At 51.3% G+C, this 22,359-nt stretch overlaps 1 protein-coding gene across 4 annotated transcripts in view; it reads right to left on the bottom strand.

Annotated features, from left to right (window-relative positions):
- Positions 1-22,359, bottom strand: part of LTBP2 (latent transforming growth factor beta binding protein 2) — a 96,984-nt gene that overhangs the window by 40,266 nt on the left and 34,359 nt on the right. For all 4 annotated transcript variants that reach the window (XM_079912864.1, XM_079912865.1, XM_079912866.1 and 1 more), the window contains exons 4-8: positions 9,528-9,718; positions 7,354-7,524; positions 6,623-6,829; positions 5,338-5,624; positions 4,194-4,296 (exon numbers count right to left, since the gene is read on the bottom strand). In XM_079912864.1, coding sequence (XP_079768990.1) covers positions 4,194-4,296; positions 5,338-5,624; positions 6,623-6,829; positions 7,354-7,524; positions 9,528-9,718 — 959 coding nt within the window. The remainder of the gene's footprint in view (positions 1-4,193; positions 4,297-5,337; positions 5,625-6,622; positions 6,830-7,353; positions 7,525-9,527; positions 9,719-22,359) is intronic.

Here is a 22,359-nt window from a genome sequence, read left to right as displayed (position 1 = left end):
ATTGCTGGGCAGCTGCAGTTTTTAATAAGTTGTCCCTACTGCTCAGTTTCCAGTTGAGTTCTGCCTACTAGAAACATCCACACATCGGCTTTTGCCCACGCCCTGAAACCACACGGAACAAGCCTGCCCACTCCCCCAACCCCCGGATGTTTCTTTCAACGCATCTCTGTTAATTCAGGCCTGCACTGCAGGTTGCTTCCCTGCCTGTCTGTTCAATCCAATCTTCTGGCAGGATGTTGTCCTTCATGTATACGTGGAATACAGTCCTGGGATGCACCCTCTTGACTGTAAAATCCTGGTCTAGCATCCTGATTTGTATTGTCTTCAGGTTGCCCCAACGCCCCCCTGCCCAGAATGATTAGGGAGATCCTTGTCCCCTAAGAATCAGACACACTGTGATTTGAATCCCAGCTCCCCTATCCTAGCTGTGTGACCTTGGACGAGTTCCTCAGCCCTCTCTGAGCTACATTTTTCTCCTCCGTCAAATGGGGATAAAGATCTTTAGCTTGCCACTGGTTGTGACAATGAAATGAGATCACGTAGGTGCAAAGCACGGCATAGCGTAAAACTTCAGTACCTGGCAGCTCTTATTGTTTTTAAGAGAGAAAGACGCAGAATTCCTTGAAGAGGACGAGCAAGAGAATCAGCTCTCCCTGGAGACACAGGGAGGGGCCTGGATTCTGTGGTGAACTCATCCTACGCCAGGCAGACGGAGAGATGGTCTCGTGGCAAACAGCCGGGGCCCACCACTGCGGGCCGCGCGCCGTGTGCCAGCCCAGCCTGCCCCAGCAAAGGGGCCTTGGGGTTGACACAGCCGGTGCCAAGCCAGATGGGGCAGCGGCCAACTTTCCAGTCAACCCAGATGTCTGTCTTTCTCAGATGAAAACTCAAAAATGTGGTCTCAGTCAAAGTGGCTTTTGAGAGCCGTGTGCTCTCCAGACCCTGCAGAAGCTCTGAGCTGCGACTTTTGATAACTCCCCAGGGGTCAGGAGGATGTGGCTCAGGCCAGGTTCTGGCAGGTCAGCTGCGTCTGTCACTCAGAGTGAAGGGAGAAAGGTGGGGGGACCAGAGGCTGACCTAGATTGACTCTCTGAGCCGTTTCCCTAAGAAGGCACTGAGGAATTTTTCTGGAAGAAACGGGATTTGTCTGTGCCATGTAACTGAGACTTCAAGGCAGTCCTTTCCCATGTCAGAAATAGCAACACTGCAGGGACCTTCTTCAACCGTCCTGTACAGCCTCAGAAGCCAAAGCTGATTTAGCGGAAGCCATGAAGTCACGTGGTTCCCCCCGCTGTTGGCTCCATCACTCCCCTCACCCCCTGATTCTACTAGACCACCTTGTTGGGGGTGACAAAGCCCTTCCCTGAGGGGCACAGCCTTATTTTATCAGAAGAGAAATAGAGGTTCAGAGGGGCAGAGCCACCAGGGCTGAGAATGTTCCAGAACTCAGGAGTATGCCTGTCTTGCCAACCATTCCCAAACCTACCCCAGCAGCTCGCCTTTTTTTCTAGAGTCTTGCACAGTAACTTGCCTGTCTTGCCTACGTAAAGAAACATTCCCCACCCTGGCCCCAGGCCTGGGACTGGAGCTAGGTGTCTGGCACCCTGTCAACACAAACAAGGTTCCCCAGCATCTTGCCCCTTCTCTCTACAATGCCCAGCTGCACTTTAATGCATTTTAAATGTTTACATTGCCCTTTGCAATTCCTTGCTCAGTGTGGGGAATGCCTAACATTCCAGGGTCTGCACCCTTGTGCCCAGCTTGCTGAGGTGTGCTGAACACAGTGAGGGGTGGTGCGAGCAGGGGACAGGGAGGGGGTGGGTGCTCAGCCTTGGGTGTGCTATGCTCCAGGAAATGTTCTCACTCTCTTGATCTCACCTGCCTGTGCAATTTCCTTGGGTTGTTAAGCTCTTTCCCATCTCTTTGGCCCCCTCTAATAACTCTATTTTTAAAAAATAAATAATTTATTTATTTAATTTTTGGCTGCATTGGGTCTTTGTAGCCGCGCGGGCTTTCTTTAGTTGTAGTGAGCAGGGCCTTCTCATTGCAGTGGCTTCCGTTGTTGTGGAGCACGGGCTCTAGGCGCGCAGGCTCAGTAGTTGTGCCTCGTGGCTCTAGAGTGCAGGCTCAGTAGTTGTGGCGCATGGGCTTAGTTGCTCCGCGGCATGTGGGATCTTCCCGGACCGGGGCTTGAACCCATGTCCCCTGCATTGGCAGGTGGATTCTTAACCACTGCGCCACCAGGGAAGCCCTACTCTAATAATTCTTCAGACCTCATCCTGGATGTCACCTCTACAAGAAGCTTTCCCTGATCCACCAGTTTGGGAATGGATCTCCTACCCCACGGTGTACAGATGTGCAGGTTGTGCACTGCACAAAAGCTCCACATCTAACAGAATCATTGGCATCCTGGATTTGTCCAATTATAAAGACTATTTTGAACACATGGAAGCGGCACCTTTCTCTAATTTGCACAAAGGTGGTCCCGGTTCTGCTGTCTGCGCCCCCCTCCCCCACCAGCCTGTAAGCTTGCAGGGGGAGGCACTGTTTCTACCTCATTCTCCACTGTTAAGGCCTACACACTATGGGTACTTCAAATGGGTACTTCATCAATGAAAATATTTGCTGGCTGAGTGGAGTGTGGGATATGGAAGTCTCAAGGGTGGGTCTGACCAGGAGGAATAAAAGTGGTAAAACATCTTTGGCCTGCAGGGGGTGATGCTGAGCAGCTCCACACACTCCTCCCCATGGGGCAGTGGGTCCAGTCCCTCTTCCTTTCTTGGAGGGATACTTCTAACAGTAATTATAACAGCTACCACTTACTGACCTAATGCTAAGTACAGGTGCCATCTCATTTACTCTCCACAGCGGCCTTATGAGGCTGGCCCTATTACTGTCTCCATTTCACAGATGGGAGATGGGGCAGAGAGAGGTCAGCAGGCAGAGCTGGGACTGGTACCTGCCATGTATTGGATGCTCAAGCCTGAAAGCGTAATACTACCCTTCGGTGCTTCACCAAAAATTCTATCACACTGTGAAACTGTCCACATTTATTTTTAGTTTGGAGAATATGGTCATTGCTCCACAGCCGAGTCTGAAGTTAGGAACAGCCCTGCCATTCCCCCCTTCGGGCTGTGGGCCAGGCCCCCCACAAAGCTGACTCACTGAGTTGACTTTTTTTTTTTTTTTTTTTTTTTGCGGTACGCGGGCCGCTCACTGTTGTGGCCTCTCCCGTTGCGGAGCACAGGCTCTGGACGCGCAGGCTCAGCGGCCATGGCTCACGGGCCCAGCCGCTCCGTGGCATGTGGGATCTTCCCGGACCGGGGCACGAACCCGTGTCCCCTGCATTGGCAGGCAGACTCTCAACCACTGCACCACCAGGAAAGCCCCCGAGTTGACTTTTGACAGGCAAAAGAAATACATGCCAGGCCTGGACCCAAGCCCAGGAGTGAGGCCTGCAAGAGGAAGACAGGCTAAGCGGGCAGGAGCCACACTCAGGCATAGGTACCTCATCACCTGTCTCCCAACTTTAAGATCAGTGCCTATGAGAGTGGCATTTTGTTCACTCCTGAATTCTCAGTGCTCAGTATAGGCAAGGCACCTGGTGAGTATTTGCTGAATGAATAAATGAATATGTTAGGTTTTCCCACCACAAAAAAGAGGGCTGGGAGCTGAGTTTCCCATACCCCAAGGCCGAGGACATTCGGGGACAGATGCCCAACACTGATTCAAAGGCTGAGAGACAGGAAACAGCTGAGGAGGGGGCCTAGGGGTCCCTCCAGGGAGAGAGTGAGAGAAACACTGAGTCACTAAATCAAGACCTCTGGGCCCCTGGTATCTGGGCAGGGGGTATGTGGAAGGGGGTTGAGGGGTAAAAGAGGGCCCAGCATGGGATGTAATTCCTAAAATCTGAGGAAGAACAACTGGCAAAAGAGAGTAACCCATTCCAGGCCATCAGACCGAGCAGGCAGGCCACGCTGCACCTGGCAATGGGTCTGTGCCGTCAGGAGCCTCTGCCACCAGCCAAAAGCACACTCAAGGTCGATTTGGAAAGCTTTCCTAGTTTACCAGCCTGTTCTACCTGCCTGGCCTCTGAGGCCCCGGTGGGAAATGCGGGGGCTGGTGCCTGCAGCAGAGGCCAGGCCCTGGGAGAGCTTTGCTGACAACCCTGGACCCTGGCACCCAGCACTCACCTGGTCTGGGTGGACACGGGGCACAGGAGGTCACTCCCCAGAAGGCTCCCACACTGCCACAGCAGTCCTCTTGGGCAGTCAGCTCCAGCAGGGGGTTGGCACACTGGAAAAAAGCCCATGGACACTCATCACCTGCTTCCCTCCCCTGCTGTGCACAGAGATGTCGCAGGAAAGCCTGAGACATGAGCTCACCACTCACATCCTGCAGAGAATGCCCCCACCCAAAGGGAGGGGAGGAGAGGGGAGGAGTTGTCCCGGAAGGAAGCAGTGAAACCCAGAGTCCACTCTGCCAGACCCTAAACTTGGGAGGGGAGTGGCAGGAACACATCCAGATAAGATCTTGTCTGTGAAGTCTGCAGAGCTGCCCCCATCCATGTTCCCAGCCCACAGAGGTTGGGCTTTGCTCCATCAAACTCCAGGGTATGCCAGGGCCACCTCCGTGAGCAGGGTCCATGCTCAGCGACACCACAGCTGACAGGTGGGGAGGAGCTGCGGACTCGGAGCCCCTATCCCTTGGCTACTCACTACCTCCCCCAGTTCCGAGGAGGGGTTTCTGGGAACGCCAAACTGCAATCCTAGGGAAAGCCATCCTGGGTCTGGCTTAGCCTCTATCCTTAGGTGCCTGGACTCAGAAAAGCTTACATGATTTCCCATCACCGACTGAGGATGCCACCGGGGGTAGGGGGGGTGGAGTGTCTTATCTTTGCACCGCCAAGGCTTTGGGGTTTAACCTGCATTTGCTAATTTCACATCTCTGTGACTCCACCCTTAACTAAAGACCAAACTCCTTCTCGCCAGATCTAATAGCCCCACCACCCACGCACCGGGAGTCCTACACTCAGCTCCAGGAGAGCCCAGGATTGCTAGGACACAAGGACGCTTGTTCCCCTCCAGAGGGGGCCTCTCTTGGGTCCTCTTCTGTGTGCCCGGCACTGACAGGTACCCAGCGGCGACCAAGTAGGAGGCTTAACCTCTCTACACTCGGGCAATTTTATGCCCTGAGTTTTCCCATGTGGGGAATGGGAGACCCTGTAGGTTCACATTCCTCAAGAACATGGAGGAGAGAGAGAAGGAGGAGGGGCACTGCAGGAAGCAGTCGTGTTCCCAGAAGACCCCGGGGCTGGGGCAGGAGCTGCCTTCTCACCTGTCCATTCACAGCACTCAGGTAGCACCGGCCCAGCAGTGCCGGAGACCTGGGCACCACCGGGGGTGGCGGCCGAGGAACCACTCCAGACCGAGCCGGGATGCTGTTGCTGTCCCAGTGACCATGGCCGGGGCTGGCGGGGAGCCAGGGCGAGGGTCTGGTCTCCACGCTGTTCTCCTCTGGGGCCTCCTCGACCTCGCCCCGTACCCGAGCCACCTGGTGGACTTGCACGGAGGCCTCAGGCGGGTGGTGGATGTGCACCTTCACCAAGGAGGGGTTCACAGAGGCTGGGCACAGGGGCTGGGGTCAGAGGTGGGGAAACAGGGCCCCACCCTCTGAGGAGTGCAGCAGCCCTGGGCCAGGCAAGCCACTGGCTGTGTCTCCCCAAAACTCGCCTCCATTTCTTCACTCTCTACTCAAAACCCAGAACAATACCCCAGGGAGGACAGGACCAAGCACAGGCTCCTTCCCTCCACACCTTAGCACAGGCTCCGGACACGCAGGCTCAGCGGCCATGGCTCACGGGCCCAGCCGCTCCGTGGCATGTGGGATCTTCCCGGACCGGGGCCCGAACCCGTGTCCCCTGCATCGGCAGGCAGACTCTCAACCACTGTGCCACCAGGGAAGCCCCATACCTTTTCTTGAAAAACCTTCATTACCAACTTCCAAACTACCTTCCTGATTCCACCTCCCCCCATGATCCTGCACAACCTTCGAGCTCCAGCCCAACAGACCCTGCATCGTCCCCACTATATGCCTTTGTTCACACCAGTCCCTCTGCCCAGGAAGCCCTCCACTCCCCTCTGCTTAACCAAAGCCTATGCATTGTTTAAGGCCTAACTGAAGTCCACCTCCCCCATGCAGCCTTCCCTGAACTCCCCAGGCTTGGGGCTCTCCATCCCCTGATCTCCTACAAAATTCTGTATTTTTTGTACCCTTTATTTGGCACCTAATAACGGAAGGCAGAGGAAAGGAACTGTTTTATGATGCTATTCTTTCTCATGCATCCTCCCTCTCTTGTTCAGAGCCATGGGTTCCTTGAAATCAGGACCCTACCCTTATACTCTTTTGTTTCCCCCATCGCACCCAGTAGGGGATAAGAGCAAAAAAAAAAAAAAAAAAATTGATGAACTCAGTTGGAAGGGCAGAGAAAAACTTAGGGAATGAAACTGAGCGCTAAGGGTAGAGGAGAAGGAAGGGCTGGACACAGCTTCCCGTCCCCTCCATGAAGATGCCAGCACCCACCCTACGCGTTACCCAGGTCGCCTCCCAGCCCCACACTCACCCATCTGGTTGGAGAGAGGCAGCGTGAAGGTGGACTGCTTCAGGGGGCCCTGTGGCGAGGCCCTGTGGTGGACCCCCCTCTCTGGAGGCTCCCTGTCCAGATTGGGAGCGGGCAGGTGGCAGAACTTCCCAGTGGAGTTGGTGGGGCACCAGCATTCGTCCCTACCAATGCAGCGGCCTCCATTCAGGCAGGGGATCTGGCAGAAATCTACAACATCGACCTCAAGGTGACGTGGTGGAAGAACACAGCAGCACCTACTATGTGGCCGCTGGGTGACAACAGGGAAGCAGGGGGAGCAAGACCCCCAAATCTGGATGGCTTTGGGAACCGGGCACCCCCTGAAATGCAGGGACTTTCCAGGAGGCCTGGGAGGGTGAAGGAGGATGGATAATAACAGGCCTTGCCTTTCCTCCACCCTGCAGTAACCTGGGGGATGGGACGGGAGTGGGGGGCTTGGGGGGAGTGGCACTGTTAACGCCTTCACTTTTCTGTGGAGGAAACTCGGGTTCAGCGAGGTTGTGAGACTTGCTCAGAGTCACATGTGACAGAGCTGGGTGAGGACTCAGCACTGTGTGGTTGGAGACCATTCACAGGAGCCACGGTACGAGGGCACCCGGCCTCCTTCCTGCAGAAGAGCTGGGATCCAGCCCAAGGCAGGCCTGTCCTTCTGGCTACCCCTGCACCCAGCCCCAGGGCCAGCCAGGAACCATGTGAACGGGGAATGGACTCACAGATTCGGAAACCAGACTTGGGGTCATGCCCGTGGCCGCTCTGGCTGTACAGGGTGGTGGTGTCGCCACGCTCGCAGCTGCTGGCACAGCGCCCATGGGCACAGGTCTGCTTGCAGACGGTGGGAGTGAAGACGATCTTGATCTTCTTGATTTTCTCCGTGAGATTCAGCCCTGCAGAGAGAGGGCTTGGGTCCAGGGGGCAAGGCTGAGAGGCACAGCTGTGACCTCCAGAGGCTGGTTAGAAAGGCCCACGGGACTGGGTTGAATCCATCCCAAGGGCATTTGCTAAGTACCTCCTGGATGCGAGGTTCCATAGCGGGGGCCGAGTAACAGCTCACAGGCCAACATCTACTGAGGGATGCCGACAGGCCAGCAACTGAGTTCACGCCTTATGCACAATAACTCTCAACGCTGTTGAGTGTTATTTTAGGTTGAACCACTAGAAATTGCCATTTTTGTAGGTTAAAATGGTTGAATATTGGCAACGTTCTTATATCTAACCTAATATTTCCATCTGACAGTTAAGGAAACTGAGGTTCAGAGAAGGATGGGTTGCATCCCAAGTCACATAGCTAGCAAGGGCTGCATCTGGGCTTTGCACCAAAGGGCAGAGAACAGAATGTAGCTCAGACTTGCCAGAGAAGAGAGTTTTCCAAGAGAACACCTGAAAGAATGATTTAGAGTCGGGTGTTGGAGGCCCTAATGGCCAGAACAAGGATAGGGAACTTTATTCAGTTGGTGGTGGGAAATCATTGAAAATTTTCAGTGAGAGATCAAAGACGAAGTGGGGGGAGGGTAATGCCATCTGAGCTGGGGTCTGCAGATGGATGGAGAGACAGGGTGACTGGTTGGGAGGTCTTTGTAGCAGTGTGAGCTGAGGTCGCTTCATTTAACACAAGTGGAAATACAAAGGAGGGGTATTCATTCTGTATAGGGGGCCCAGCGGGGAAGCCAGGAGGCGGAGGGGTAGAGAAGCGAAGTATAAAAGGTCTATGGAGACTTGACTGTGAAGGGAGGAGAGATAGAAAGGAAGGCAGAGGGAAGTGGAGAAATAGCCATGCGTGTGTGTGTGTGTGTGTGTGTGTGTGTGTGTGTGTGTGTGAATGGGAGAGCTGTAAGTAACTGTATATGCTCTAGGGAAAGGGCTGAGTGGGGGACAGGTTGAAGGGGGAGGAGAACCGGGGTGGGGGGAGGGCAAGTGACAGCCTAGGGTTCCAGAAGAGTCAAGAAACAGTGGGATGTGCCTTAGACAAGAAGAGGGGCACTTCCTTCTCAAGATGGCAAGAAAGGTCATCAGCTATAAAAAGGACACTGATGCATGCTGTCCACAGCATGGATAAACCTCAAAAACATTACACTAAGTGAAAGAGCCAGACACAGAAGGCCACGTATTGCATGATTCCGTTTATATGAAATGTCCAGGATACGCAAATCTATAAGGACAGGGAGTAGATTAGTGGGACCAGGGGCCGAGGCGAGGGTGGGAGTGGGGCAGGGAGTGACTGCTTAACGGGCACGGGGCTTCTTCTGGCAGTGATTGTAATTAGATGGTGGATGCACAAAATTGTGGATATGCTAAACATCACTGATGTGTACACTTTAAAATGGGCAGGAAGGTGAGGACTCTGGGGAGTGGAAAGCATGGCCATGGGATGGGGCTGGGGAAGGTGGGGGCAGCTTGGAGTAGCTGCTCTGAGGAATGAGAGAAAGTGTCCAGGCACACCGGGAAGGATGGCTGGGCAACGAGCAAGAATGTGTGGAGGCTTGAATCCTCAGGGATGCTCAGCTCTCTCCTCTGGGAAGCAGAGGCCCCGCTGTAGGTAACAAGGGGTTTACAGCAAGGATGAGGTGGAAGGACCGGCGCCAGGGAGGTGAGGTTCACAACTGGATATGAGGGAAGCAAAGGCAGAACAGGTGACAGATGGGGCAGAAATGGAGCAAGCAAGGTCTAGGTGTCTCAAAGGGGCAAAGCCTCCAACAGCTGGTTTAGGACCCCCGGAGCCCGACACAAAGCAGATGCTTGACAACTGTTTTGTTCATTGGCTGAAAAGATAAGAGACAGGGTGACAACACAGCCCTTCTGAGAGGGTGAAGGGGGAAGCAAAGGTGGGGAGAAGGAGGTCCAAGATTTAGATGCCCTGCTCTTTGAGGACCTAGAGCCAGGCTGTCCTTACCCCAGGAGGATGACGGGTGGCCCAGATATGCTGCCTGCTGGGCACCATCCTTCCGTTCAGGGCCTGGCCCCATGGGCAGGGCATTGGAGGTCAGCTGGCCATTGGCCGCAGTGGCCAGATAAAGTCGGACAGTCTGGGACAGCCCCACGTGCTGCTGGGTGGCGTGTGTCTGGCTGAGCCCACTCAGGGTCCTGTGGAGACAACCGGGGCATGGGGTTTGCATCCCAGGAACAGTGTCTCTGTGCCCTTCCTGTTCAGGACGTCCACCCCCGCCTCTGCACTAGAAGAGTGTTCTCTGGCTGCCTTCTTGCCAACTCCAGGAAAACGGAGGTGCCCTGAGACAGGGGAACAGGGCTAAGGCCAGCTGGCTAGTTCGGTGGGAGTGCCTACCCCTATGTAGAACTGCCAGGCTTTGGCTGGGTATTCTGGGCAAGTCACTGAGCCTCCCTGGGCCTCAGGGCCCTCGACTGCAAAATAAAGGTGTTAGATTGGTCCCATGTAGCTCTGACATTTGAAGAGTTTGAGACTCTGATGGACCAGCCCTTGCCCTAAAACTGAGTCCTGTGCCTGCTTCTTGCCACTTCTTAATACAACCTTTCATACAAATTGCTTGTGGAACATGTGCCCAGCAAATACACGTTAACAGATTGATTCGGGGGCAGAGCCCTGAATACCCCTCTGATTAATGTTATTGTAAAAATAATATAACACCAATGTTCAAGGAGAAAAAAAGTGAATTCATCATCCTCCTACCCCAACACGGCAAATACTTTGGCATATTTCCTTTCAACCTTTGCTCAAGTATATGTTCTTACACTATTGTCATCACTTGCAGATACCATTTAAACTCTGATTTTTCACTTAACATTAGATCGTACTTTATACAATTCCACAATTTTCATATTGATCATCTTAACTGCTACAAGGTAGTCTATCTGAAGATGAATCACAATTTATTCAGACATTCTCCTGTTATATACTTAGATTGTTTTTTTTAATTTTTAACTGTGGGCATCCTGACTCATATGGATTTTTTTCTTCGGTTAAAATATTCCTTTAGTATAGGGGGATCCATTAAACTGTTTTTATTCTGTGTATTTGAAAAATATTTATAAGAAACATTTTGAAAAGGCTTATTATTTTAGGATTAATTCTGTGGACTAGAATGGCTAGTTCGGTGGGAGTGCCTACCCCTATGTAGAACTGCCAGGCTTTGGCTGGGTATTCTGGGCAAGTCAGAGGTTACATTTATGGCTCTAGGTATACACTGGAGGACTGCTCTCCAAAAGGTTGTATAAATGTCCCATTCAGCGTGCAGCCTCGCCAGCATTATTATATTATACACAGCCTCGCCAGTGTATTATTAATTTTTCATCATCATCATCATCATAAATGATACTTCAATGTTGCTTTAGCTACCTTTTTTTATCATTTCTGAGGTTGAATTTTTTTCATACATCTATTTACCACTTGTGAAAATTTTCTGCTCGTGTCCTTTGATATCTTAACTATTTGAGTTGTTTGCTCATAAACTTGAACGGTTCTTTATGTGTTTATTATAAGGCAGGTCATTCTACAAGGCAGCCTTGTTGTAAATACTCTGTCACTGTCAAAATGTATATGAACCACTGTATACATGACAGGGTCTGGACTGTGGTGGGTGTGAGCACAGTGTAGACACTGAAACTGAGAGAGTAATTACTTGCCCAAGGTTATACAACAGGTAAATCAGGCCCCAGGACTCCAATCCAGCAGAGCTCGACTCCTGTGCCACCCAACAGAGCAGCCCAGACCATGACAGAAACTCAGCCTAGAAGCCTCTGCTCAGGCCTGGGGTGGTGCTCTTTCCTCCCGTAGGTCCCACCCCTAGCCTCTCCACTGGATTCTTTGCCCAAGTGGGTCCTGGGACCCTCTCCCTCCATCGTCCCTACTCCTGTTCTGTTGGCCCCGGGTGTCCAGGCCACGAGCAATCTCCCTCTCATCCCTTCCTGGCAGAAGCCAGAGCAGCACAGGTGTCAGAGTTGGGCACCTTCCAGCCCTTCCCCAGCCCTGTTGGCCTGGGACTTGGCTCCCGTGAGCTTCACCACTGCGCTTCTTCCAGTGCGACCAGCAGCAAATACTCACCCTGACAGCCCCAAACATGCCCCAGCCTGCTCCCCGAGTTTGAGGGCTGGAGTGAGAGAGAGGGCCCGTTAGCCACCCCAGAAGCTTTGGGAGCTGTAATGGACCAGATTTGGGGGCTCCACCCTCAGGCACCTGCTCCTAACTCCGAGGAGGAGGTCAGCACAGCCAGCTGCAGCGGAAAACACAATCCTTCCAATGGCTTCCAAGAGTTCACCAAAGAGTGAGAGGTAAGTGAGCTGGTGGGTCGGTGGAAGTCTCCTCCTGGCGGTACCAAGCCAGTGCCATGGCTCAGCTTAGTGTCAGCATCACAGAGCACCCAGGGAGCTAAAGGGAGTAGTTCAGGTTCTGCCCGGACCACCTGGGACATTTCTGAACTTGATGCTGACAAAGAGCTCTCCAGTCTGGTCAAGGTGGAAACTCAAAGGGTTCTTTCTTGGTCATTTGCTGTCACTGTTGTTACTGTTGCCATCACTTGTTTCTCTAGTTGGAACTCAATGCTAATGGCCCCAAGATTCCTGAGTTCAAATCCCTTAAGGGCCAAAGGTTTAACTTTGCAGAGAAGAAAAAAATGTCTTCCCTAGTTGTAGAAAGGACCTGTCTGTACAGAGAAGAGAGGACAGGAGTTGGGCCAGGCAGATGTCAGTTCTGCCTTCTACTTGACCAGTCACTGAGATTCCCTGAAACTCAGATTCCTAATCAGTAAAACAGGAATAGTGACACCCACCTCACTGGGCTATGGTGAGGACCAAGGGGAACAGTGACACCATGTGATTATTTTGAAAATATAAATAAGTGGTCACAAGTTGAAAACTATACCAGATCTTTAAAATCACATGAACAAAGAAAAGAAAGTGCTAGCTATAGTTCAGACAAAATACCTCTCCCCAAGCCACTAAAAATTCTTCTTCATCTAAGAGGAATAAAAGACACCTCAAATATCTTGTTATACTGCCCAAGCATCCTTACATATAAAAGGCCAAGGGACTAATCTGGTGTCAATACATTTTTAACAACCACAGCCTTCTGAGCTCAATCCATTGTCATCTACTGCTGTGATGGGGATTTCGGGTTAAACAATACAAATCAAAAAGTCCTACCTTCTGAGAGGCTCACAGCCAAGTAAAGAAGGAAGTCTTGGTTCTTTGGTAGGTCCTATGTCTTACACTGAAAACACCCCTCTAAAGAGTCAGCTATCTCCCTTCATAAACCCCAGACCAGTCCTTGGAGGTGGACAGGGAGGGAGGGCCCCCCACCCCATGTGTGAAGGGCTTCAGGTCCTCAGCTCAGCTCTGGCTCCTAGAGAGTGGTAGCAACAGAGGCAAGTGAGAGCTGCACTGGGAAGGTGACTTTCTTTGACTAAAGTCCCCGGAGCGGGGCTCTGTCCACTCTCAGCTTTGGAAGAACCGCTTTGATTTCGTTAAAGGATAGCGTAAATGTTCTCAGACTCGCCTGGCCCAAGATTCTCTCTCTGGGATTGTTCCAAGGAGGTCCTGGCAGAGCTGCCACAATTGACTGGAACCTCCATCTCTCTAGACTTCAGGATTTCATGGATCAGTAAAATTTTGAAACAGATGTAGGGGACCAACATAAAGTTGCCCACTTTTTATTTAGGTAAGACATTAAAACACACACACACACACACACACACACACACACACGCAACTCCCAATTATTACCACCATAATTTTATGAAAGAAAAGACATTTCAATGCCAATAAGAAATATTTGAATAAGCTTAACTTCGTGGAAATCTCACCTCATTGAGATTTTCATTTCTTCATGGACCAACGAAAACTCATCACAGACCGTCATGGAGCCAAGGAGGAGCCACTGGGTATGATCCACCAAGATGTGCTCTGGCCTGAGGACTCTCCGGCTCTTTCAACTAACTTGGGAAACAACCTTCCATCCCAGCTGGCTGGGATCTTCAGACCTGAGTGGAAACTCCCTGGACAGTGCATACCCATGATAATGCCACTCAGCTGAACATGTTGCCCCCATATTCTGCCCAACTCACTAAGGTTCTCAAACAGTGATGGGGAGACGAGTGGGTGAGGGGCTCCGTGCCCTCCTTCCCACCCACTTTCACCTTAGCCTGGTGGCTCCACTCTATCTAATTGATAACTGGGTTTCCACATACTATTTTGTTTGCTAAGTGTTCTGCTGCCAAAAGAAAGTTTAAAAACCTCACTGCAAGGTACATAGAATAATTACAGCTCCCACGGACAGAGCACTGAAGGATGTACTTTAAATGCATCATCTTGTTTTTTTAAATGCCTCATCTTATTCATGTTATTTTATTGAATGAAAAAAGTAAGTTGCAGAATAATATGGACAGTAATACTTCCAGGTTTTTGTTTGAAGAAAAACCTTTCTCTCTTCCCTACAGATATTTATATAGGCGTAGGAAAGGTCTGGGAGGATCTGTAAACAGTGGTTGCCCCTTGGGGATGAGAATGCCTATGTATGTGTAACTACTGTTTTAAACTTTATGTTTTCATATTTTTAGATTTTTTTCAGTAAAAATTTTTTTTTTTACAGTTTTACAGTAAACACGCATTATGTTGTAATAAAAATAAATCTCTATTTTCCCCAGCAACTCCAATTTATAGGTAAGGAAATTGAGGCTCAGGAAAAGCATGATAAATGTGTGTATATTACTAGGATCCAAGGTGGACTCTGATGGCTAACAGAGGTACAGGAGTTCAGATGTAAGCAGGACCATGACATTTGAGCTGGGGCTTAAGAGAAGGGTAGGAATTTCACAGTCCAAAATGAGGGGGAAGACATTCCAGATAAGAAAAGTAACATAAGAAAACACGTGAAGGTGGGAAACATGGGCCATATTTAAGGAAGGATAATGAGCACAGTTGGATAAAGCATAGCATGGAAGGGAAGGGAGGGAAGGAAAATAACATCCATTCAGTGCCTACCAAGTAGTGGACATCATTCTAGGTGTTTTACATAACATATCATTTACTTGTCCAAACAACCAACCCTATGATCAAAAACCTCTGCTTGGCCAAAATGACTTTAAACAAAGTAAAAAGACAAAAGACAAAATGGGAAAAATATGTGCAATTCATATCACGATAAAGAACCAATCTCCATAATATTTAAAGAGCTCCTAGAAACAGAAAAGACAGACCAAACCAATAGCCCTAGAAGAAAAGTCAGCAAAGGAATAAGAACTGTTCACAGAAAAAAAACCCCAAACGTTTCTTTTTTTTGCAAGATCAAGATTTTTAAAAATTAATGTTTCATTGCTTCATCAAGTACCTTCTCAAGTATAATTTTTTTTGTTTACTATAAATATATGGTGACAAAGAGCACAGTTTGAAGGAACTGCACTGACTTTTCCTAAGGCACCAGCCGTTTTCCCCACCACGGCTTATGAACCATAGTGCAATTGTCAACACAATGAAAAAGGAACTTAGTATTATTATTAAAATAGTTCTAACCCTTAAAGGGTCTTGGGCTAACAGATAGCACTTTGAGAACTACTGTTTTACTAGAACAAAAATATATTTCTCATTTTTGTTATGTTGACTTTGGGTTGGTTACAGGTATCTTCATTCTGGAATCCTGGCAAAACAAAAAGCCTTTATCTGGCACCTGTTTTTCCTGTGGCAGAGGAAAATGAGCAAAATAAATTCATGCATTGGCTTCCAAAGCTTCTTCTTAGACATGACCTATATCACTTCTCATCTTCCATTGACTTTGGTCAAGTCCCATGGCCAAGCTTGGTGTCAATGGAAAGAAGGAAGTACTCCTCCCATAGGTAGGGACCCTGGAAACCGTGGCCTCCGACGCCGCTCCCCCGTCCCGGGAAAGGAGACACAATTCGCCTCCTCGCCTCCGCCGCCACCTGCAACCACCCCCAAAATAACCCCTACGGGTGGGGAGAGGCAATTATAACCCGGGCGAGCGGAGGGCGGGGGAATGGGCGTCGGGTGGGCGGGGTCGGGGAGCGCGGCGCGGGTCCCCAGGTGGCGAGCGGATGTGCTCCCACCGCCCCAAATGTTTCTTAAACACATGAAAGTAGGCTCAACTTTTCTCATTCTAAGGGATGTGCAAATGAAAACTACTTTGAGATAGCATTTTTCAGTCCATCAGATTAGCAAAAAATCCAAAAGTTTAATAATAGACTAATTTGGTGAGATTGTGCAGAAACAGACACTCAGATGTTGCTGGTAGGAATGTAAGTCGACACAGCCCATTTGGAGAGCAATTTGGCAATGTCTATCCACACCGCAATGCATCAATGCTTTGCCCCTGCAGGTCCACCTCCGAGGCTGTGCTGCAGATACACCTGCTGTGGTAGGCACTGCTGCCGCCCTGCCCAGTCCCCTTTGCGGCCGGTGCACCCCACACTGGCTCTCCCTGAGCTGTGCTCCGGACGGAAGACAACCACCTGACAAGCTCCTCCCACCATCATGGCCACGAAGCCAATGACTGACTGAACCGGAAGTTTAAAAGCCCCGCCTCCTTGCTTCAAGGTGGGACAGCTGTCCAAGCTCCGCCCTCTGTTAGGCTTTGGCTTGATTTTCCCGGGACCAATCCTTGCTTGGCTCTTTCCGCCTTTCCATTCTGCTTCCCTCCCGCCCTTAGCCCTTCCCGAGTAAATCACACACACACCTGAATTCACGTCCCAGCTCCGCCTCTAGGGGGAACTGACCTAAGACACTTGTAAACGTCCACAATGATGGATGAACAAGATTATTCATAGTAGCACTGTTTTGTAATAGCAAAATATTTTGTAAAGAATAGAAACAATTTAAGTGTCCCTTAGTAGGGGATTGGTTAAACAAACTAAGAGACATCCACGGGATGGAGTGCTATGCCCTCAAAACAGAAAGATGCAGCCCTTTTACATCCACAGAAAAGCTCTCCAAGATATATAGAAAAGTGAAAAAACAGCCCAAATCTGGCCCACCGACTGTTTTTGTACAGACTGTGACCTAACAATGGTTTTTTATACTTTTTAATGGTTGGAAAAAATCAAACGAAGAATAATATTTCATGACATGAGAAAGCGATATGAAATTCAAATTTGTTTCCATAAATACAGTTTAACTGGAACACAGTCACACTCATTGTCTAAAACTGCTTTTGCTCTACAGTGGCAGAGCTGAGTAGTTGCAGACACCATATGTTGTACAAAGCCTAAAATATTTACTATCTGGCTTTTTGTGGAAGAAGTTTGCTGACTCCTGGTGTGGGGCATGTAAACTTTTGTGTAAAAATAGAGAAAATAAGCATGAATTTATTTGCATATTCATAAAGCAACCTTGGAAGGATACCCTGAGAATTAATAAGTGGTTTCCTGTGTGTGTGTGTGTGTGTGTGTGTGTGTGTGTGTGTGTGTGTGTTGGGGGGGAGTGGGAAGTGGATGCATGGGGAAGAAACTGGTGCTACAATTTGATGAATGCTTGTGCTGTGCCGGGCTGCATGCCAACATTGCATGTCACATGCATTATCTCATGAAATCCTCTCCGTAACCCTAAGAGTTAGATACTCATTATCCCCCATTTTACAGTCAAGAAAACAGAGGGTAGGGAGGTTCTATACCTTGCTGAAGGTCGCAGAACTCCTAAGTGCAGAAGCCAGGTTACCAAACCAGGTAAGTCCATCCTCAAGCCACCCCACCATTTGTCATTTCTCTATCGCCATTTCACTGAGGCTGTGAGGGATTAAAGAAGAATAGGTTCGGGTCCATATCGTGGAGGGCTTGAAATATCAGGGAGGTGTCTGGGCTGTACTGAATGGGTAAGGGGGAGTCCCTAGAGATTTTGGAGAAGCCCACCCTCTTTCATGCATTCAAGAAGCACTTACTGAATGCCTGCCACGTGCCAGGTATCCAGGTCCAAGGGTGGCAAAGACTCTCTTGCCCTCTCTGCTCCAGTGGAGACTGAGCAAAGGAACCAGCATCCCAGCACATGTGTGGAGGTACAGCGGGAGCCATACATTAGCCTTGAGGTGCAGGTGGTCTTCAAGCAGGTCTAGGACATGGTGGGATGGGCCTTTTCAAATGTTTATTACTTTGATGAAAGATTACCTGGTGGTGGATAGACCAGAGAGGGGAGGGCTGGAGTCCAGCTGGAAGGCTTTGGCTGGGCTCTAGGCTAGCAGGGACCAAGGATGGGACCAAGAAGAGGATCGGGATTCAGGGGATATTTAATACATAGAGAGTTCCCAGCTGTGGCTTAGACAAATGGGTGGAGGACATTCCAAGATCTCAAGGAGTGATCCAAGAAGTGACTCAGTTTGGGACATGGTGAGTGCTGGTGCCTCAGGATGGATGTCAGAAGCAGATGGAAATACCCAGGAGGCAGCACTCAGGAGAGAGGCTGCAGACACAGACTGCAGACACAGTCAAGGGAGTCCTGGTGGAGAGGTGGGGCTGCAGGGACCATATTACTCGGGGAGAGTATTCATAACAAACCACGACTCAGAGTTCCACTGCTGGACTCTGCTTACACTTGCCTGTTTCAAAAAGGGAAATGTGTTAATGAAGAGACTGGTCCCCGTGTTGGGCTTTGCTCCCATAAATTTGTCTCCAACCTTTGGTGCCTGCTACCGCTTGCCTGCTAGCGTGCGATAAAGCAACTGACAAGCCAAAAAGGAACACTGACGGGAAAATGTGGCAACAGCCCATCACACTTCACTCGACAGCTTGCTGTCTACATGGCTACGTGCGTGTGCCTATAGCGGGTTTTTATTTTGCACACACAGATGATCATCATAGTTTCTGCTAGTAAAACTGTTCCCAGTTCTAATTATGGAATTAATTACATTGATAGCTCATGGTATCCCTTATGACTGCCAGATGCTCTGACACGGAAACACTTTGAGAAATACAGGAGCAAAGAGAGAATAAATAAGGGCAGAGGAGGGGGTCTGGGGAGCAGCAAGGCTTGAGGGGCAGACCAAGAAAGAGGCTGTGGAGATGTCAGAGAGGTAGGAGGGGACAGGGAGAGAGCACCAAGACAGGAGGGCGCTCCTTGAACTCTATCCCTGCTCCGGGCCTTCCTGTAACTGCAGGCCCAGCTCGTTACAATCGAACACACCTTGGCGCCTCCCAAGTGGCTCAGTCTCCCCTGAGAATCTGGGTCCTGGAGAGGCAGGGGGAAGCCCTCGCAGAGCTCTGCTCCTTCTCTCCTCCTCGCTGTCCAGGCCTCAAGCCCAGGCCACAGTCAGGTGGCCCTTGTGCCTAATCCCCAGGGACCCAAGGTAGTGTTTCCAGACATCACGCTCTAGCCCCCGCTGCAAACCTGCCCTGCCCCGGCAGGGAACAAGGGGGCACCCAGCCTTGGTGGGCGAAGAGGAGGGGACACCACAGCCTTGGCACAAAGCGAGGAGCCTGCTGATTCTAGGTGATGCATAGTTTGGGGGCCTGAGCAGGTGTGGCCCAGGCTGGGCTAAGACAGCAGCCATCACTCCCCAGCCTCTGGGTATCAGAGGTGCCAGGTTGGTGGGTTCCCAGGTGTCACTGTAAGGAGGGGAAGACTTGAACTCTGCCCCTCTTGTCCTAGACAGTAATAATGAACATTTATTGAGCACTAACTCTGTGCTGTGTATTAATTGTTCTATTTGCATATGTTATCTAATCTTCACAACCACCTTAAGGGGCTAGGTACTGTTATTAACCCCAGTTTTTCAGAAAATGAAACTGAGGCACAGAGAGGTTAAGGACTTGTCCAAGGTCATTCATCTAGAATTGCACTGTCCAGTAGAACTTCCTGTGGTGATGGAAATACTCTATAGTCTGTGCCATCCAATATACTAGCTACTAGCCACTGTGGCTTTGAAGCACTTGGAAATGCAGCTGGTGTGCCTGAGTTTTACATTAAATTAAATTTAAATAGTCCCTTTGTGGCTGATGGCTCCTGCATTGGACAGCACAGCATAGAAAATGGAGGAGTCTGGATTTGAACCGGGAAAGTCTATCTTGGCTATGTGGTTAAAAGTTTCCCTGGCTACCCTCACTGCATTCTTTGTCCCCAGGCACTTGGGTTCCCTGACTGTCCTGGCCTAGGGGAATCAGCACCCTTTTAAACCTTGCTGTCCTGAGGATGTGGCAGGAAAGAGACTGGATTTCCGGAAGACATGGACCCAGGACCAGGTCACAGGGGAGCAGGGTTCAGCATGGCCTGAGGAAGGATGTCTAAAAAGCCAGGGTTGCCTGGCGACATGGTGGTCCCTGGAGAGGCCTGAGCACCTTGTCCTTGGGATCGAGGACCTGGGTCCTCGCCTCTAACCCCCCACCCCCCCACCCCGTGCCAGAAAGGAAGCAGCAGCCATTCCTGCTCAGGGCGGGGCTCTGGGCCCGTGACATCTGAGAGACAAGTAGGGTGGCATGCTCAGTGGGGCAGTCCTGGGGGACCCAGCCCCTTCCCACTGCCTGGCACACAGTTCCGGCATCCCCAACACTGGGACCCTCATACCCTGCTGCCCTCCCGGAAGGGCCGAGAGCTGGCCTCCCCTGCAGGTCTCAAGACCTCTCCTGCTGCCGGTCCTGCTGTGCCCACTTGCCCGACCCCTTCGGCCTCACCGCTCTGCCTGAGGCCCCCCCGGCCACCTGTGAGTCATATCCCCCTGCTCTGAGGTCTGCACCTTTAGTTTTTTCCGTGGCCACAGCCAGGTCTGAGAGGTCCGGAGCTCGGGCTCACAGACCCCAGGGGATGCCCCTGCCAGGCTGAGGGTGGGGAGGGGGCAGAACCCAGGGAGCCTCGCCTGCTCAGAACTGCACCCTGCTCCGCTCGCCCAGTAGCTGGGGAGAGAACACAGCACCCTGCTTCCTTGCAGGCGGATAAGAGGCGAAGGCTGGTGGAGCTGTGCACGTCTGGGGCATCGTCTGTGGGACACCGAGCCCGGGCCTGAGGCCTGGCTCCCACCTCTAGAGCAGCATTACGTAGGTGCTGCCTCAGTGTCCCAGATGTCCAGAGACCCCTCTGAGCCTCCTCACGCCCCTCCACCCTCCAGACCCCTCATGCCTCGGTCAGCTGCGAACGCTTCGCCACTGAGCGGCCTGCCTCACGGGCCGCCAAGCCCTTGCTCCCTGAGACTCTGCATTGCCTTTCTTCTCTCCTGGATGGGCCAGGGTGCTGGGCAGGAAGCTGGAGTGGGCTGCCCAGGCCCGGGGATCACATCTAGGGCACCTCAGGGGGCAGAGAGGGGAGGAGGAGGTGCCCTGAAGGGCTGCCCAGGGCCCCAGGAAATGCCCCTCATTTTCTACGTAAGTTTCATTTTGTCCAAGTGTCAAACTGCTGAGCGATCGCCCTCTCCCTCCAGCCAGGAAGGAGATAAAGGAAGGGCCTCTCCAGGAGCTCCTCTGCCTCCTTCTGGGCCCAGCTAGACCACCCAAAGGGCTGCAGCATGGCCAGGGATACAGACCCCGAGAGGGGAAAGGAGGGGACTGGATCTTACCCTCTTTTTTTTTTTTTTTTTTTTGCGATACGCGGGCCTCTCACTGCTGTGGCCTCTCGCGTTACGGAGCACAGGCTCCGGACGCGCAGGCTCAGCGGCCATGGCTCACGGGCCCAGACACTCCGCGGCATGTGGGATCTTCCCGGACCGGGGCACGAACCCGTGTCCCCTGCATTGGCAGGCGGACTCTCAACCACTGCACCACCAAGGAAGCCCCTTACCCTCTTTATATCCTTCATGGAGTCATCACAGCGCTGGGCAGACAGCTGCCGCCCCCCAGATAGTCATCACACTGAACATTGAACTCTGTGGCTCCCAGCACTCCGGCCTCACTGGAGCCATCTCCCCAGCCCAGGCCAGGTCCCACCTCACAGCCATCCAGGGCCAATGAACAGTCTGAAGCCTTTGGCTCCAAGTTCCCCCAGGAAGACGTGTCAGCTTGTGGGGAACCTGGATGTCATGAATTCATCATCTAACCACTTCCAAGGTCCACTTGTGAGCACCTCAGATGGTGCGTGGTCCCACATGGGCACTGAGGGAAAAGCATCTGGCCCACCGAGGGCTTACAATGCAGGCAGGGAAGCAGGAGGCAGGGGAGGGCTGGCACACCTGGTTCCTTTGTGTGGATTACAAAAGGGGCCCTGGGCAGCCAGTTTACAGAGGCTGCCCTGCTTCCTTCAGGCTGACGTAGCATGGTGCCAGGGCTGGGCAAGCGGAACGTAGGCTAGAGTTTAGCCCCATTCATCTCCTGACCTTTGTGTAGAGTGCAACGCGCCCCCTGCCCCACACCATGCACAGTGGTCCTGGGAGAAGACCCTGCACATGAGTGTTTCCTACAATCCAAGAGTGGAAAAGCAGCAGGTAGTCAGGTGAGCTGCCTGGCCAAGATGCTCCAGGCCTCCCTACGCAGGTGTAGCCCTGGGTCTGGATGCCTGGGGAAGACTTTCTAGAAGTTGTGTGGTGTTAGCTGGAGGAAGGCATGGGGAGGACAGAGTCCACCCAAGGGTGAGAGAACCACGAGTGCAAAGGGACAAATGCAAGAATGTGCTGGTGATGGTGCTCAGGGGGTAAGGAGGTGTGTCTGGTTAAAGGGAAAAAAGGAAGGGCCAAGGATGACAACAAATAACAGCAAATAGCTACATTTATTTGCCAGGTACTGTTCTAAGCACTTTATGTATATCAACTAATTTAATCATCATTATATGAGGAAGTAGGTATTATGATTATTCCCATTTTACAGGTGAGGCACAGAGTTGCTAGGTAACTTGCCTAAGGTCAC

Source organism: Stenella coeruleoalba (genome assembly GCF_951394435.1).
Source record: "Stenella coeruleoalba genome assembly, chromosome: 2".
In the NCBI taxonomy this organism is placed as follows: domain Eukaryota; kingdom Metazoa; phylum Chordata; class Mammalia; order Artiodactyla; family Delphinidae; genus Stenella; species Stenella coeruleoalba.
This window is presented reverse-complemented; position numbering and strand designations above follow the sequence as displayed.